General features: G+C 46.9%; 1 protein-coding gene across 6 annotated transcripts in view; it reads left to right on the top strand.

Annotated features, from left to right (window-relative positions):
* Positions 1-18,967, top strand: part of WNK2 (WNK lysine deficient protein kinase 2) — a 117,984-nt gene that overhangs the window by 53,145 nt on the left and 45,872 nt on the right. For all 6 annotated transcript variants that reach the window (XM_087444810.1, XM_087444807.1, XM_087444808.1 and 3 more), the window contains exons 13-19: positions 1,419-1,712; positions 2,232-2,281; positions 3,143-3,311; positions 3,397-3,513; positions 3,882-4,052; positions 4,291-4,336; positions 4,829-4,948. In XM_087444810.1, the coding sequence (XP_087300936.1) occupies positions 1,419-1,712; positions 2,232-2,281; positions 3,143-3,311; positions 3,397-3,513; positions 3,882-4,052; positions 4,291-4,336; positions 4,829-4,948 (967 nt within the window). The remainder of the gene's footprint in view (positions 1-1,418; positions 1,713-2,231; positions 2,282-3,142; positions 3,312-3,396; positions 3,514-3,881; positions 4,053-4,290; positions 4,337-4,828; positions 4,949-18,967) is intronic.

Raw genomic sequence — 18,967 nt, 5'->3', positions numbered from 1 at the left:
TTGGGTGAGGAGAGGAGCCGGCATAAAGGCCTCTTACCTGGCGCCTCCCATCTGGGGAGGCCTCCCACCTGGGGGGCCTCTCACCTGGCGCATCCCACCTGGGGGAGCCTCTCACCTGGCCCTGCCCTGGCTCTAAGCCACAGCAGCTGTGTGCCCGTGGGCACAACCTTTGTCTTTGGAGCTCCAGCTCCTCTCCTGTGAGGTGGGGCTGACAGCCCCTTTGGATTCTGTCATGAAGGTTCATCCTGAAAGTGTGCGAAGGTGCCCGGTGCCCCCAGCCTGTGTGGTACCTGTTCCCGTCTGGAATGAGCCTCCACGTGCTGAGTACACACAGGTTCTCCTGGACGTTGCTCGCTGTCTGATTTCCAGAAAGGATGTGTACTTGGAGAAGGAAGGGACGGTTTTATTGACCAACAGGAGGGTGTTTGTTTAAAAACAAGTGTGAGGAGGCACGGCAGTCCAGTGGCCTGACTGAGCCAGTGCCTGGACAGTCTGTGACTCAGAGCAGCGCCGACTGTGGGCCAGGGCTGTTTGGGGAAAGGCAGAGGCCGAGTGATGGCCTGGACTGGCACCTTGCTGCCCCTGTGGACCTGGCAGACCGTTGTTGCTGGGTCGTTGCTCAGCCTGTGGCTGGAGGAGGCGCTGCGTGCTCAGAGGTTGCCGGCCAGGCCCGCTGGGCTCCCTGCTGCCAGCTGGAGGGTCTGGGGTTTATTGATGGGCTGGGTCAGCCACCCAGGGGCCTCCCTGTGCTGAGGGCCGAGACTGCTCTGAATGCGGGGGCCAGGGCATTGGTCCAGGAGGGACAGGCTCACAGCCAGGCTGTGGCTTCTGCGTCTGACCCCACACACTACACTGCTGACGGGTCTCAGGCTGGTGGGCCCAGTGGCGGGTCATCGCCATTCCTGACCTCAACTGTGAACTGGGCCGTTTCACGTCGGGGCATTCCCTTGAGAGATTTTAACGGGGATGGGGTGGAGGCAGGCCCAGCGCCAGTCAACCCGCAGGAGGCTGGGGTCCACGGCCCCTTCGAGAGGCCGGATCAGAGTGCAGGCTCTGACCTGAGGGGGCTGGGACGGGGTAGTAGGCCGGTCGGGCTTCGGGGTGACGGCGGGGTGCTGCACTCAGGGCTTCTCAGCCTGACGCAGCCGGAGGTCACAGTGAGGTGCGGTTTTAGGTTTGATTTTACACAAACGGGGACATGAGAGGGCCATTCTTGTTTCTTCCTGCGAGTCTGTGTGCTGACGGCTCTGAGGCCAGGACTCGCCTGTGGGGGAGGGGAGGGGAGGGCGGATCGGAGCCCCGGTGTGCGCACTGCCCGGCTGGGGCAGTGCCTGCTTCGCTCCAGGACCCCCCAGTTTCCTGCAGGGAAGGTGGTGGCCTGGCACTCTGACTTGCATCCCTGTCCCCTGTGCCTCCAGATCCTGCTTGGCCACCCACCTCCATATGCTGTGGACATCACCGCCCAGGTCCCTACGCTGCCCACACCGGCTGCCATCCTCTCCCCACCTCTACCAGAAGTGCTGCCACCTGCTGGCCCCGAGCTCCTGCCTCAGCTCCCCGGCTCCCTGGCCCCCGCGGTGGTGGCGGCTGCTCAGAGCTTGCCCGTCCAGACTGCCACGCTCCTGCCACCTGCTAATCCACCGCTGCCCAGTGGGCCCGGGATCACCGGCCTCTGCCCGGCTGTCCAGCTGACTGTGGAGCCGGCCCTGGAGGTGTGTGCCCTTCCCCTGGGGCTCAGCCCCCAGCGCCAGCGCGTCACCCTGACCCCCGACCCTGGCATCATGGTGGTCCCCTGCATGGTGACCTTTGGTCTCAGCCGTAAGAGTGGGGGACGTACTCGGGAAGGTGGAAGCATGTGCCCCAGGACGGCCAGGCGGGTGCTGTTGTCACCTCCCTTCGCTGTCCCTGGATGTCACGCTTTCCTCAAACACACGTGCAGGTGGAGGGGTGGTTTTCACACGAGGATTTAGAGGGCCTCCTTGGAGGTGGTGGGAAGGCCTGTCACCAGCCTTCCTGGACCCATGTGCTCCCCCGTGGGGTTGGTCAGCCGTGAGCGTGTTTGGAGAGGGGGCGGTCCCAGCTTTCAGGAACGCCCTTGGCTCCAGGCCTTCAAGAAGATGAAAATCCTCACACCTGCTGGCCCGCATGGTGGCTGCAGTCAGAAGGGAGCGGGCAAGCTGGGCTGTGAGGAGTGGACGTGACCCGTCCTCCTTCCCGTGGTTTTGTTTCAGGAGCAGGCCTCTCAGGACAAGCAGCCCGGCCTCCTCCAGAGCTGTGAGAGGTAATGGCCCAGCCTGGCCGGGATCAGCGTGGGCGGGTGTGGGCCACCTGTGGACTCGGTTCGTGGCGTGCTGCTGCTTCACACAGGTCGCTGCCATGCTTTGCCCTCACGTGTCAGGGCTTCTGACTGTGTCGCCCGTTTCCCAGCCTGATCTGGTGGAGCTGCACGGAGCTCCTCTGGGGTCTTGGTCAGAGCCTGTTGAAATTCGGGTGTCAGATGCTCCTGGCTGTGTTCTGGGTCCTGGCGCTGGTCTGCAGTGCCAAGGACGTTCCAGAAGGGAGAGGCCATGGACAGAGAGTCGGCAGGCCCGAGGCCATGGGGAGACCAGGAGGGCAGGGCAGAGTCCAGCCCACACTCAGGTCTCCGGGCGCCTCGGGCACCTGTTACCTCCCAGTCATGGAGTCGCGTTTGGGGAGGGAGCCGGTTATGAGAAGCAACCGTGTGTCCCTCCCTCCTGATGGCCAGGCACCGAGCTCTGCCCTCCACAAACTCCAGGAATCCTGCAGCAGCCCTACGTAGTTGGCGTGTTGCACAGATGTGGAAACTGAGGCACAGGGGAGGATTGTTTCTTGATCCAGACGTTTGGATCAAGCCGGTTGGGCCTGATTCACAAGTCAGGAGGCTGAGAGGACCAAGGTCCTATGTATTCCCCACGTCCCCAGGACAGACGCTGCAGCGGGAGAAGGGGCTTCAGGCACTGGGGGCAGGCTCAGGGGTCTCCCTGCCGGGCATGGCTGGCTTCAGATCCTCTGGCTGAGCACATGAGGTGCTAAAGCTCTTGACTATTCCTGAAAAGGCATGCTTCCGTGTGAGGCTGGCTTGCGGGTCATTCCCATGGGCACTGTGTTGGTTTTTGCGCAGCCTCGGAGGTTCCGACGTCGCCTCTGGAAGAGAGATGAGCGACAGCTGTGAAGGTGCGTTTGGTGGGGGGAAGCTGGAAGGCAAGGCCGTCCGGAAACATCACCGCAGGTCCACGCGTGTGCGCTCCCGCCAGGAGAGGGCCAGCCGGCCCCGGCTGACCATCCTGAACGTGAGTAGCCAGGCAGGGTGGCCCATGGGCAGGGGGCTCACTGGGCGTGGTCTCCTCCCTGGCCTGACCACCTGTGCGTCCGTAGGTGTGCAAGACGGGAGACAAGATGGTGGAGTGCCAGCTGGAGACGCACAACCACAGGATGGTGACGTTCAAGTTTGACCTGGACGGGGACGCGCCTGACGAGATTGCCACCTACATGGTGAGGCTGGTGTCCTGACCAGTCGGCTGAGTCAGCGGCACCTTCTCCGGGATGGCGAGCCTGTCCCCACCATGTCTCTTGGGCACACGCCTGCCAGCCCTGCTGAGGGAATGTGGGCTGGCAGCCTTCCCCATCCTCCGGCCTCTGCAGGTGGCCATCTGCTTGGGGTAGTGTTGGCCTGTCACCTGGACAGTTTACTTCTCCAGCTGCAGCTCCCCTTGCTGAGCCGCGCAGCCCCCGGTGCGGGGACGGGCCCCGGCTGTGGCTCCCCTTGTGGGCTTAGCCCCGAGCAGACGAGTCAGCCAGTGAGGAGAGTGCAGCTGGCGGTCTGTGGCGCGTCACGAGTGGGGCCACGTGTGCCACTGCAGGTGGAGCACGACTTCATCCTGCAGGCCGAGCGGGAGACGTTCATCGAGCAGATGAAGGACGTCATGGACAAGGCGGAAGACATGCTCAGCGAGGACACGGACGTGGACCGTGGCTCTGACCCCGGGGTGAGCCCGCCACACATCAGCACCTGCGGCCTGGGCGCCGGGGAGGTGAGTCCCGGGTGCAGGGTCCCCACTCCCAGCTCCGAGTGCAGTGCTGGGACGCCGCCTGCCGCCTGCTGGAGGGGCCTGCGGGCTGAGCAAGGCCAGGTGCGGCAGCCGGCGGGGCGGGCGCCTTCTGTCCAGTTAGAGACGTCTGAGGCCCTTGGATGTCGTGAGGCCGCGCTGTGCTCTAAAGGAAGCCCTCGTTCTGCGCAGTCTGCTGATTTCTATCCTTTAACTCCGTCAGGAGAGTCGCCAGTCCCAAGCGAACGCGCCGGTGTATCAGCAGAACGGTATGTCTGCCCCCGGCCATGTCGCCCCCGGGCTTGCCTCTGGAGCAGGCGTTTCCATTGTGGTCCCGTCTCTGTCTTCCAGCAGCCATTTGATAAGAGCCCCTTGAGCTTTTCGTAAGGGGGGCTTGGCCATCCCACTGGGGGTTGCCGCAGCTCGTGGTGAGCGTCCCCCCATCTGGGGACTGCTGCCCTGTCTAAGGAGCCACGTCTGGCCCCAGTGGGGACTCACCACTGCCTTCTGGTCCCCCAGCCAGCATTACCCCTTCACTGGTGGCACCGAGGGTGTCCCGGGAACTAAGCCCATGCCGGGGGTACTTGTGAGAGCCTCCGGCTGCCGGTGAGGAGCCCCCTGAGCGGGCTGCACGTCCCCCACTGGTGGGAGAAGAGTTCCCCAAAGCCCTTATGGCTGGTCGGGTACTGGCAGCAAGGGGTCACGCTGGCTGTAGGAGAAACCCACTGGCTCTCACCTGCTGTTTTCATCCTGCCCCTTAGTCCTGCACACCGGGAAGAGGTGGTTTATCGTCTGTCCGGTGGCTGAGCACCCAGCGGCAGAGGCCCCCAAATCCTCGCCCCCACTTCCTCTGCGCTCCCTGCAGCCGGAAGCCAGCCAAGGTAGGAACAGCAGAGGCCGTGAGCCGTCCTCCCTGGAACTCGGCTTGCCTCCTCCCCCGTATTGCTCGCATCACCCCGTGGTCCTCAGCCCAGCTTTACTCATGCTCACATTTCGCTGGCAGGCACCCTGTGCCCTGCTGCGTGCGATGGGCTCGCCCTGCACTGTCGCCCCGAAGCACAGAGTGGCTTGCAGGGCCATATCTCTATCTGTATCCTGGTTCTTGGTCTTTCACTGAATGAGCCAAGCAAGGCAGCACTCGGGCTTGGGCTGCCCAGTACCTTGGCTGTGCAGGTGAGGCCCGTGGGCTGCATAGGTGTGTGCTGAAGGGCTCTGCCCGCGCCCTTTCTTACCAGTGTCATCATGTGACTCCAACTCCACGCCCCCCGTGGCCCACCTGCAGAGACTGCCCCTGTTTGTTCCACTTGTTTTGGGAGTGGGGTCAGAAAGTCCCTTTTGGTGCTAAGACTCTTTGATTGTAAGTTGTCCCCAAGGAAAACTGACACTCCGATATTGATCTGCACCTGCGTGGACAGATGCCAGCAAGCTTGCCCTGGGGGCTGTCAGTTAAATCCTGACTATGGTCCCTTGGGAGGCTGCACATAGTCACTTGAACAGATTTAGGATTTAATTTCCTGTAAGATGGCAGGAAAAAGTTGTCCATTATATACCTTGACCTGACTTTACGGTACAGTTGCGAAAAATACCTGTAAGTCATCTTAAAGCTCATACCCTATGTTTCCAGTAACTTCCGTTATACTTTTGGAGATTCGTTCCTCTGGGGAAATGTCAGCCTGATAACAAAACCCCCAGTGGAGCCATGAACTGAGACCTGAGTCTGGCAAAGGGCCAGGCCCAGCCTGGACTGAGGGGTCACGGAGAAGCAGACTGTCTGCAGTGGCTTAGTTTTAAAATAAGAATATGTTCATCTATGACTTCTTGATTTTGGTACATACACAATTAATATAAGGAAAAGAAAACCCTTGTGAAAAAAAAAAGCCAATCTTCCATGAGACGTGCTGGGTAAGAGGACGTGCCCAGAGTTACACCTTGTGCTTCACAGTGCACTGACCTCAGGAAGCCTTTCAGAGCCAACTTCTTTATCTATAAGAAAATAAAAAGGAAGCAGCCAGCTCCAGGGATGGCAGATCTGTTCATCTGGATTAATCATTCACTTAGGATGACCAAAATGTTGGACGGATTCTAAAGATCATCTGCTTGAAGGTGTTCGGGATATCTGAAGATAGTGGAGAATTATCAGGCCAGGATCCAGGGGAGGATGGAGCCCAGGACGTGAGCCCAGTGTTGGACTCTTCCTCTGGGGCATCTCCCATTCCTGCAGGGTGGCTGAGAGGCTGAGTGCTGAAGCTGCAATAACTCACCAGGCTGGAGAAAAAGGGGCTCCGAGCCCTGGGCCAGGCAGGTGGCCCTGCTGGAGTGCTGTGCTGGAGGAGGAAGGACCTCCTGGAAGTGGATAGGCCAGGCATTGAAAGGAGTCTTCTCAGAGCATGGCGCCCTCATGAAGGCAATCTCAGAGTGCTGTCAGCTCAGGCAGAAGCACACAGGTCCTTTCTGCAGGAAGGTAGCACCATTCTGGATCTCACGTTACTTATACAAATGCTTTTGTGAACGTAGTATTTGGCACATAATAAAATATAGCTAGGCAGAGTCCTGGTTCTGGGCAGGACAGCATATGCACACGCCACTAGCCCTTCTCTCCACTGAACGTAACTATGATCTGGACCGGTGCTGGGCACAGCTTTCTGAGGACTCGGGAAATAAGCAGCAGCAGGAGGGTGGGAAAGAGCACGGGAATTCCAAGGACCACTGAGCTGGTGGTGAGCTTGGCAATTCCCTCTGGTGTGTCCTGGCCTGGGCTCGGCCGCGTGAAGGCTGGGGCAAGCACAGGATGCAGACGGAGGAGCTCCAGGAGACACCCTCTGGTTTTGGTTCGCAGAGCAGGAAAGGGAACTCCTAAAGCTCAGAGAGAAGGTGGCAGATCTGTCTGTTTTTCCTTTCTCCCCTTTTCTTGTGCCCCAGCCTGCGGACAGTTCTGGGGGCAGCAGCAGGTAACAGGAGCCAAAACCACGAGAGGGGAGAGCCTTCCTCTCCCTTGGGTGGAGCTAGGGCTCAGAGTGCAGAGCCAATACCTGTTACTTTTTTTCTCGCTCTGTCTTCTTACCACTTGGCCCTGCTTCTCACAATTATGGGAGTTGATGGTTTTTCTCCCGAGAAATGGGAGTCCCAGGGAACCAGGAATACCAGGGAGACCACAGACAGGGAAGAGCTTGGGAAAGCAACCCCATAAAGTTGTTTATGAACTCCTGGGCTCACCGCAACCTCTGTGTGCATGGATCTGAGCCTAATTAGCATATAAGAAACGTTGAGAACTGAGCTAATGGGTAGACTCCCAGTCAGGTTCCAGACTGGCCCCTGAGTGGCACACTCATGTTTCAGATCAGTTTAGTACTGCAAAGATATTGAAAACTGAACTGACTTTGTAGCCACAGCTCATAAAAGGCAGGTTGCAACTTGTGGCTTGAACCTAACCAGGTTGATTGCCTGCTAAAGCAAAAATATCAACATTCACCATAGGATTTAAACAGACTTAGGATCTCATAATATTATTCAAAATCCAGTCTGATCAAGTTTAACCAATGCAATCCAAAACTCAAATGAAGAACCATAAAAATTTCAACTTGCACGGAAAAAGACAGCCAACACATGACAATCATAAGATGACATAGATGTTGGAATGATCTGAGAAAGACTTTAAAGCAGCTATTGTGAAAATGCTTGAACAAGCAATCACAAACATTCTTGAAACAAATGTTAAAATAGAAAGTATCAGCAAAGAAATAGAAGATAGAAAGAAGAGGCAAATGGAAATTTGAAAACTAAAATACCTGAGACTATCGAATCAGAACTTAGAACAAAAGATACAAAAAAAATGAACAGAGCCTGTGGAACAAGAACAAGGGGCTAACATTTGTGTCATCAGAGTCCCAGGAGAGGAGAAAAAGTGCAGTGCTGAAAAAATATTTGAAGAAATAATGCTGAAAATGTCCCAGGTTTGGTGAAAGACATAATCTACAGATTCAAGAAACTGAGCAAATACTGAATAGGATAAACCCAAAGAAATCCACACCTGGACACATCGTAAACTGCTGACAACTAAAGACAAGAAAAAATCGTGAAAGCAGCCAGAGAACAAGGGTGCATTACCTGGAGGGAACAGTGGTTCCGTGTCTGCAGGTTTCTCACCAGCAACCACGGAGCCCAGAGGAAGCCGTATGGTATTTTTAAAGTGTTGAAAGAAAAGAACTGTCAGCCCAGAATTTTGTATTCAGAGAAAGTATTCTTCAGAAACAAAACTGAAATATAGCCATTCTTAGGTACAGACGACTAAGAGAATTTGTAGCCAGTACAACTGCCCTGAAAGAATGGCTGAAGATCTTCAGACAGGAGGGAAGTCATACCAGAGGGAGACTTGGGACATCGGGGCTAAAGGAAGAGGAACAGAAATGGTCGGTGTCTGGGGATGGGATAGACTGTTCTTCTCCTCTTGAGCTCTTAAAACAGGTCTGACAGGTGAAATAATTATACTGTCCAATTGGGCTTTAATTTATGTAAATGTAATAATATATGACACAACTGTGTTGGGGGGTAAAGGACCTATATGTTGATAATATTTCTACATTCCAGTTGAAGTCGTGAAATGCTGATTCTAGGTAGACTGTGAAGAGTTAATATGTATTTTGCAATTCGTAGAGCAACCCCTAAGAGAGTTGTACAAAGAAATATAGTCAAAATCATAGTGGATAAATTGAGATAGAATATGAAAAAAATTAAAACAATCCAAAGAAAGAAAAGAGAAACAGGATTTTAAAAAAGAGAAAAGAATAGGAAACACAAATCATAGACCTACATCTAAACATACCAGTAATTGAATTAAATGTAAATCATTTAAAAGACAGAGGTTGTGAGAATGGATTAAGAAAAGACTTGATCTAAGTATTTGCTGTCTACAAGAAACTTCAAATATGATGATATAGGTAGGTTAAAAGAAAAAGAATGGTAAAAGATACACCATGCAAATAGTAAGTAAAAGACCCCTAGAGTGGCTATTTCATATCAAACAAAATAGACATTAGAGCAAAGAAAATTAGCAGGAATAAAAAGAAGCATTACATATTCATAAAAGGGTCAGTTCATCAATGTGACATAACAGTCCTAAATATAAATGTCCCTAATGAAAGAGCTTCAAAATTGACTCCTTTCTTCCGGAAGGAGAAATAGACAAACCGACAATTGTAATTGGAGACTTCGACACTCTTATATCAGTAACAGATAAAACTAGTAGACAGAAAATCAGCAAGTGTTTAGATCTGAATATCCTTATCAAATTGACAGTTATAGAACACTCCACCCAACAAGAGAATACATATTCTCTTCAAGTGCAGATGGACCAATTACCATATCCTGAGTTATGCCAAAAAAATTAACAAATTTAAAAGGATTGAAGTTATACCAAGTGTGTTCTCTCATATAATGTAATAAACTAGAAATCAATAATAAAGATAACAGAAAAGTTGTCAAACACTTTAAAATTAAATAACACATCTAAATCTATAAGTCAAAGGAAAAGTCTCAAGGAAAATTAGAAACATTTTGAAATGAACAAGAATGAAAACACAACATATTAAATTTGTGGGATGCAGCTAAAGCAGTAGAGGGAAATTCATAGCATTAAATGGTTAGATGAAGAAGGAGTTCTCAAGTCAATGACCCAAGCTTCCATCTTAAGAAACCAGAAAAACTAGAACAAAATCCAAAGCATGCAGGAGGAAGGAAATAAAGATAAGAGCAGAAATCAATGAAATTTGAAACAAAAATGATACAAAAAACCATGAAACAAAAAACCAATTCTTTGAAAAAAACAGTGAAACAAAAAACTAATTGTATAATAAACTTCTTGCAAGATTGACAAAGAAAAAGACACAAAATACCAATGTCAGGAGTAAAAGAGGAGCTATCCCTACAGACCCCGCGTAAAAGGATAATAATCATGGAATACTACGAACAAACATATGCACCTAAATTCAACAACTTAGATGAAAGAGACTAATTCCACAAAAGCCACAAACTACTAAAACTCATCCAAGATGAAATAGATAACCTCAATACTCCTATACCTATTAACAAGATTGAATTTGTAGTGAAAAATCTCCACAAAAAGAATTTTCCAGACCCAAATGCTTTCACTGGTAAATTCTATCAAACATTTAAAAAAGTAAATAACGCCAATTCTACAAAATCTCATCCAGATAATAGAAGAAGAAGGAGCACTTCTCAAATCATTTTATGAGGCCAGCATTGCCCTTATATCAAAAACAGACAAAGACAGTACCCAAAAAGAGAGTGAAAGATCAAATCTCTCATGGACATAGAAGGGAAAAACTCTCAATAAAATATTAACAAGTCAAATCCAGCAATATATAAAAAGAGCAATACACCATGACAAAGGGGAGTGTATCCTGGGAAGGCAATATTCAAAAATCAGTTAATCCACCATATTAATATCAATGGGAATTTCTCTTCCTTACAAAGGGAAAGATACACGATAATATCAGCTGATACAGAAAAAAAATTTGACAAACTACAACATCCATTCATAATAAAAATGCTCAGCAAACTAAGAACACAAGGGAACTTCCTTAACCTGATAGGGGGCATCTACAGAAAACTGACAGCTAGTATCATATTTAGTGGTGAAAAGCCAAATGCGTTCTCTCTGAGACTGGGACCAAGGCACGGCTGTCACTCTCTCCATTCCTATTCACCATTGAACTTGGCCAGAAAAATCTTAGCCAGATTCCAGATGGGTGAGAAACAGAAATAAAAGACATGTAGATTGAAAAGGAAGAATTAAAACTGTCTGTTTGCAGATAATATGATTTTATGTGGAGAAAATCACAAGGAGACTAAACAAACAACTCCTAGAACCAGTAAGTGAATTTAGCAAGATCACAGGATACGCAGTCAACCTACAAAAATAACTTTATATTTCTATTTGCTGACAGTGAACAACTAAAAACTAAAATTTTGAAAGAATATAATTTACAGTAGCTCCAAAAAAAGGATATGTAGCTATAAGCTTAACAAAACATACACAGAATCTATATGCTGAAAACTACAAAATACTGATGAAGTGAATCAAAGATGACCTAAATAAATGGAGAAACGTACTGTGTTCATGGATTGGAAGACTTAACATAGTAAAAATGTCAGTTTTCCCCAAAGTGATCCATAGATTTAATGAAATATCAGTAAAAATTCAAACAGGGGGCCAGCCTGGTTGTGTAGCGGTTAAGTGCACACGCTCCACTTCGGTGGCCTGGGGTTCACAGGTTCAGATCTTGTGGGCTGACTGACGCACTGTTTGTCAAGCCATGCTGTGGCGGCATCCCATATAAAGTAGAGGAAGATGGGCACAGATGTTAGCCCAGGGCCAATCTTCCTCAGCAAAAAAGAGGAGGATTGGCAACGGATGTTAGCTCAGGGCTAATTTTCCTCATACACACACAAGAATAATAAAAAATAAAATCCAAACAATACTTTTGCTTATATAGACAAGCTGACTCTAAAATTTGTATGGAAGTGCAAAGGTCATTGAAATAGCAAAGCAGTTTTTAAAAAGGAGAATCAAGTTGGAGGAACCACACTACCCAATATTAGGACGTACCATAATGTTACAGGGATCCAGACAGTGTGGTGTTGGCAGAGGGGTTGGCACATAGATCAATGGAACAGAAAGGAGAGCCCAGAACTAGACCCACACAAATATGGCCATTTGACTTTTTGACAAAGATGCAAAAACAACTCAATGGAGAAAGGATAGTCTTTTCAACGAATGGTATTGGAGCAGTTGGTCATCCATATGCAATAATTGAACTTTGACCTATGCCTCACATCTTATACAAAAATTAATTCAAAATGCATCGTATATCCAAATGTAAAATGTGAAATTATGTAACTTTTAGAAGAAAACATTGGAGAAAAATCTTTGTTTCCTGTGCCAAGGAGTTCTTAGACCTGACGCCAAAAGCATGATCCATAAAAGAAGAAAATGATCAGACATCATAAATAATCAAGCATCATACGTCATCAGACATCATAAACGATCAGACATCATAAAGTAAAAATCTTTTGCTCTGTCAAAACCACTGTTAAGGGAACGAGAGGTCATGATACTGGGAGAAAATAATTGCAAGTCACGTATTCAACATAGTATTTGTTCCCAAAAAAGAACTCTCAAAACTCAACAGTAAGGAAACAACTCAGTTAAAAAAGGGACAGTGGACTGGAATGGGCACTTCACCAAAGAGGATATAAGGATGGCAGTTAAGCACATCAAAAAATATTCAATGTCATTGAATACCAGGGACATGCAAATTAAAGCCACAGTGAAGGGCCACCACACACCTGTTAGAATGGCAACACTAACAATGTCAAGTCTTCATATGGATAGGGAACAACTCGGTCTCTCATAGATTGCTGATGGGGATGCAGAATGCTATGGCTATTTTGGAAAACAGTTTGGCATTTTTTACATAAAAGATACACTTACTATATGACACAACAATTTCACTCTTCAATATTGACCCTAGAGAAATGAGAGCTGAGGTTCACTTAAACACCTATAGATGAATGGTTATAGCAGCTCTACTCATAATTGCCTAATTGCCCACAGTGGAAACAACCCAAACATCCTGCAGCGGGTGAATGGACAAACTGTGGTGCCTTGAGAAAGAAACAAACTATTGATACACACAACAACACGAGTGAACCTCAAAGGCAGACTGAGTGCAAGAAGCCAGTCTCAAAAGGCTGCATACTGTATAACCCCATTTATAATGACATCCTCAAAAAAACTATAGTGATAGAGAACAAAATCAGTGCCTGCCAGGAGTTAGGGGGTAGGGGGAGTGTGACTAGAAAGGGACGGCACGAGGAGATTTTTTGGGTGATGGAATTGTTCTGTATCTTGATTGTGGTGGAGATATAGGCAAATAGATCAATGAAATAAAGAATCCAGAAGTAGACCCATACACATAGAGACACTTAATTTTTTATAAACATGCAAAGGACATTCAGTGAAGAAAGGACAGTCTTGTCAGTCTTAGAACAGTTGGTCATCTGTATGTCAATCCACATTTAACACTATGTGCAAAAATAAACTCAGAATGGGATGTGGACCTAAACAGAAAACTGAAAACTGTGAAACTTATACTAGAAAACATAGGAGAAAGTTTGTGTGGTCTTGGGTTAGACAGAGATTTCTTAGATACAGCACCAACACATGGTCTGCAAAAGAAAAAAATTGGTGAATTGAATTTCATCAAATTTAAAATATCTACTCTTTGAGAAACTAAAGGAATGAAAAGACAGGCTGGAGACTAGGAGAAAATATTTGCAAACCATATATGTAATAATAGCAAACCTCATATTATCCAGATAATATAAGAAACTCTCAAAATACAATGATAAGAAAATAAACAAGCTAATGAAAAGATTTGTACAGACACTTCACCTAAGATATGTGGGTGCCAAATGAGTATATGAAAAGATCATTATTCAGTAGAGAAATGCAAATTAAATCCACAATGGGATACCACGACTGCACATCTCGTTAAAATAGCTAAAATTTAAAATACTGAGTATTGGTGAGGATGTGGAAGAATTGAAACTCTTATACACTGGTTCAACCACTTTGGAAAACAGTTTGGTAATTTCTTTTAAAAATAAATGTACAACTACCATAGGATTCAGCCATTCCACTCCTAGGTATGTATCCAAGAGAAATGAAAGCAGACATCCATACAGACTTATGCAGGATGTTCATAGCACTTTTATAATAGCCAAAACCTGGAAGCAGCCCAGGTGTCCATCAGCACGTGAACAGATAAACACATTGTGGTTTATCCATACAATATAATATATATATAATATGTAAACATACAATATAACTCTACTCTGCAATAAAAAGGAACAAACTATTGATATTCATTACAGCATGGATGATTCTCAAGATAATTGTGCTGGATGAAATAAGCCAGACAAAAAAGAATGCATACTATATGATCACATTTATATAAAAGACTAGAAAATGCAGACTAATCTATAGGGACAGAAAACAGATCAGTAGTTGTGTGGGAATGAGGTGTGGCAGGAGAGGAAGGGAGGGATAGATTATAAGATTCACAAAGAAACATCTGGGAGAATGATGGATGTATTCATTATTGATTTCAGTGAAGGTTTTGCTTATGTACCTGTGTCAAAACTTATAAAACTGTACACTTTAAATATGTACAATTTATTGCATGTTAATTAAACCTCAACAAATTGATTAAAAACAAAACAATAGTAATAAGTAAAGCAGTCTCAGGGGCTCCAGATAGTGGAGATATGAGACAGATAACTTGTCTGCTGACCGTGTTACAAGAGATAAATGAGGGGCCAGCCTCGTGCCTTAGCGGTTAAGTGTGCATGCTCCGCTGCTGGTGGCCCAGGTTCGGATCCCAGGCACGCACCGATGCACCGCTTCTCCGGCCATGCTGAGGCCGCGTCCCACATACAGCAACTAGAAGGACGTGCAACTATGACATACAACTATCTACTGGGGCTTTGGGGAAAAAAAGAAAGGAAGAGGATTGGCAATAGATGTTAGCTCAGAGCTGGTCTTTCTCAGCAAAAAGAGGAGGATTAGCATGGATGTTAGCTCAAGGCTGATCTTCCTCACACACACACACAAAAAGAGATAAATGACTAGAGTGATATATGCCAAAGAATTGGGAACTATACAAAAAAAATTGAATGGAAATTCTAGAACTGAAAAATACAGTAATTACAATTAAGACCTTGCTAGATGGTTTGTACAGGGTGCGAGAGAGAATTAGCAAACTAAAAGGTAACTCAAAAGAAAATATTTAAAGTAAAATAAGGATATTGAAAATGATGGAAAATACAAAGGAGCAGCTAAGAAATATAGGAGTTGCTGTGAGCTGGTCAAACATATGATATAATTGGAGTCCCAGAAAGCAGAAGAATGAGACAAAACCAAGTTTGAGAATTGAAAGGCATTAAGCCACAAATTCAAGAAGCCCTTCAAACTCTGAGAGAGAGAAAAACTACACGTAAATATGTCACAGTGAAAGTACTGAAAACCAAAGGCAGACAGAAGATTTAAAGGATGTTAGGGGAAACAGCAGGTTCCTTCTAAGGAGCAGGAATGATGTGGACAGCTCCCATCTCAGGAGCTACAATGTTTACCACTGTCCTCCATGCACTAAAGGAAACGAGCGCCAGCTCGAGTCTCTACCCAGAGATGGGATCCTACACAAATGAAGAGGATGTAAAGACCAATGGGATTCGTCACCTGCACGTCTCAACTGAAGAAACACGGAGGGGATATTTTTAGGCCAAAGAACAGTGACCTCAGATGGAAGGTCAGAAACGCAAGAGGGAATAACAGTAAGAGGAATTATAAATACGTGGGTGGCTCTAAAAGAACGTTGACTGATAGAAACATAATGTCTTCTGAGATTTGAAATACATGTTTTGTGTTAAAATACATGAAAATAAGGGCATATTTATCAAGAGGAGAGAATTGTACTCACAGGGCTCACAGGTTCTTGCGTTGTCGGGGAAGAGAGCAAAAATCAAGAAAGTACATTGTCTCTAGATTCCCCTGGGAGGACTGTAAAATAGCACATAACTCTCCACTCGCAGTGGAGGGGTGGAGTGGGGAACAATTCTTAAAAAACAAAAGGCAAGGAAATAGAGAAAAAGCAACATTGAATGTGATGAACACATAGGCAGTCATTAGCAAGATGGTAGTCTTAGCCCAAATAGATCAGTAATTAAATTAAATGTAAATGAACCAAATATCAAAGGTTGTCAAATGTGAAAAAAAGAGAAGAAACCAGTAACAAAGACATAATAATATGAAAGGTTAAAAGTAAAGAAATGGAAAAAGAGCATGTTAACTAACCTAATGCAAACTAACCTAATGCAACTAATCTAATACTAACTAGCCTAATGTTAACCTAAAGAAAGCTGGTGTAGATCTTTTTACATCTGACAAAATAGACTTTGAGGCAAAAACACGATGGTGAAAGATTCAGCTCCCCAGGAAGACAGAATAATTCCATATTTGCGTATTGTTCATAACAACCTCAAAATATATGAACCAAAAATTAACAGAACTAAGTGAAGAAATAGAGAAATCTACAATCATCATGGGAGTTTTAACCTTTAGAACAGGAAGACAAAAATCAATAAGGATATAAAGGTTTTCAACAATAGAATTAGCAGTCTTGTTCTGTATGTAGAACACCCAACAGCTGAAGAATACACATTTTTTTCAGGTCCACATGGAATATTTTAAAATTAGCCATATGCAGGACACAAAGCAAATTTCAGTGAATTTCAAAGGATCAAAATCATTCAATGCATGTTCTCTAACCATAGTTGGAAGTAAGCTAGAATTTGAAAACAAGAAGATACCTAAAAAGTCTCCACACATTTGACAGTTAAGAAATGAATTTATATTAATATCCCATTAGGGCCAGCCCGGTGGCGCAAGTGGTTAAGTGCGCGCACTCTGCTACGGTGGCCCAGGGTTCACCGGTTCAGATTCCGGGCGCGCACCAGTGCACTGCTTGGCAAGCCATGCTGTGGCGGCGTCCCATATAAAGTGGAGGAAGATGGGTGCAGATGTTAGCCCAGGGCCAGTCTTCCTCAGCAAAAAAAAAAAAGAGGAGGATTGGCAGATGTTAGCATGGGGCTGATCTCCTCACACACACAAAAAATAAATAATAATATCCCATGAAGCAAAGAAGAAATTATAATGGAAATTAAAAAAACATTCTGAATGATAATGATATGAAAATCATGCAAATGAAAATATTACATATCAAAACTTGTGGGATGCAGGTAAAGCTATATTTTGCAGAAACTTTGCAGCTTTAAATGCATATATTAGAAAGGAGAAAAGGCTCAAAGTCAATCATCAAATTATATCCACTGCAAAAGTTATAAAGAGAAGAGATAATTGAACACAAATAAAGAAGGGAGAGGCCGGCCCCGTGGCTTAGGGGTTAAGTGTGCGCGCTCCACTGCTGGCGGCCCGGGTTCGGATTCCGGGCACGCACCGATGCACCGCTTCTCCAGCCATGCTGAGGCCGTGTCCCACATACAGCAACTAGAAGGATGTGCGGCTATGACATACAACTATCTACTGGGGCTTTGGGGTGAAAAAAATAAATAAATAAAATCTTAAAAAAAAAAAGGAAGGGAGGAAATAAGACAGAGAAGAGCATGAATTAATGAAATATAAGACAATCATGCAATAGAGTATCAACAGAGCTTTAGGTTGGTTCTTTGAAATGGCTAATAACATTGGTGAGCCCTTGATGAGACTGACTACAGGAGAGAGAAGGTGCAATCAGTATCAGTATGAAAAAGAGGGACATTGTGACAACCTGATTACCATTAAGAAAAAGATAAGAGTATATTATGTATAATAACATGCCGATAAATTTGAAAACTTAACGTGGATGATGTCCTAGAGAAATATAACTTACCAAACTTACATAACAAGAAACGGAAAACCTGCAAAGTGCTATAAACATTTAAAAAATTGAAGCAGTAGTTAAAAACCTTCTCACATGTGGTGCAGGATTGCTGGAACAGCTCAGTGTACAGTCTTCCAGGTCAAGCGCAGGCAGAAAAGAGACTTCTCTCTTTTCAGAAGAACTCAGAAGCTCTGGGCCTGACTCCACGACACAGGAGTCATAGCTATCTCTAAAGCAATCATGTGGCCAGGTGGCTGCAGTGCACAGACCAACTCGTGCCCCAGTTACATGTACATCCCTGGAGTTGAAAGTAGGGACAGCTGTTCGCTGGAGGAGATTCAGGGTGCCGCTACACATCGAGGCGGGATGGATGCTACAGAGTTGAAACGGACAAATGTTCACGATAGTGAGAAAGGTAGACTCACCCAAATGTTGGAAAAGAAGTGACCCTTGTCAAGAGCCAGGGAAAGGACACAAGAAGTTCATGTGAGAAGTGGAGAACTCTGCCCAGGTTAACAGACAGAGAGGGAGAGAGACCCCTCAGAAGACAGTGGGAGGAGTGACTTCAGCAAGATGACAAAGTAGGAGATACCAGCCTTCTTCCCCCCCAAAACGACAACTAGACATCTATCCATAGATGGAAGTAGCCCTGGGAGGGCTCAAGAGTCCAATTAAGAACCTGTGGCAACTCATTGGAGCAAAAACGGAGAATAACTGCACAAAAAGGATTGCTGGGGAGGTCAGGTTAGCTGAGATGTCAGGAGACAGCTAGGAACAAAGAAGGGTGGGAATCTGTATCTGCCACATGGTGGGTGCCATCAAGGTCCCCAGTGGCCTGCCCTGCAGAGGACCCCATCAGCCTTTGCAGCTGAGGACTTCCACAGCCCCACAGCAGCCATGGGCTCCCAAAAGCTCTCACTACAGAGAACCTCATAGTGTTAGTTGGCACAGACCCCAGTGGCCTGCTCCTCAGAAGGCATTAGCAACTTTTGCCATCAAAGTAACCAATGGCTATTGCTGACACGGATCTCCCATGGAGGAAGATGCTGCTGTGGTGCCACCCTGGGACCAGGACTGCCAGCTGCCCCTGCCTTCCACTGTGTGTACCCCAGACCCCAGGGCCCTGGCTGCTCCGGGTGCACCCATGCTCCAGACCCTGGCTCCAAAGAAGCTCCGCACTCATGCCTGAGGCATTAGAGCTACCACTGCTGTGGGCTACCAGCACCCCAAGACTTGGAGCCATCATCCCTCTGTGAGTGCCTGCACTCAAGACCTCTGCTCCGTCTCTGCATCGTGGGCACCTACACATCAGACACCAGTGCTACCACCACCACAAGGGTGCCCACAAGCTGCACCTGGAGCCAAGAAGGGTCCCTTCAGCCA

The sequence above is a fragment of the Ceratotherium simum genome, chromosome 20 (genome assembly GCF_057802395.1).
Source record: "Ceratotherium simum simum isolate JZ-2026a chromosome 20, ASM5780239v1, whole genome shotgun sequence".
Classification (NCBI taxonomy): Eukaryota; Metazoa; Chordata; class Mammalia; order Perissodactyla; family Rhinocerotidae; genus Ceratotherium; species Ceratotherium simum.
The sequence above is the reverse complement of the archived record's forward strand: the minus strand, read 5'-3'. Positions and strand labels throughout refer to the sequence as shown.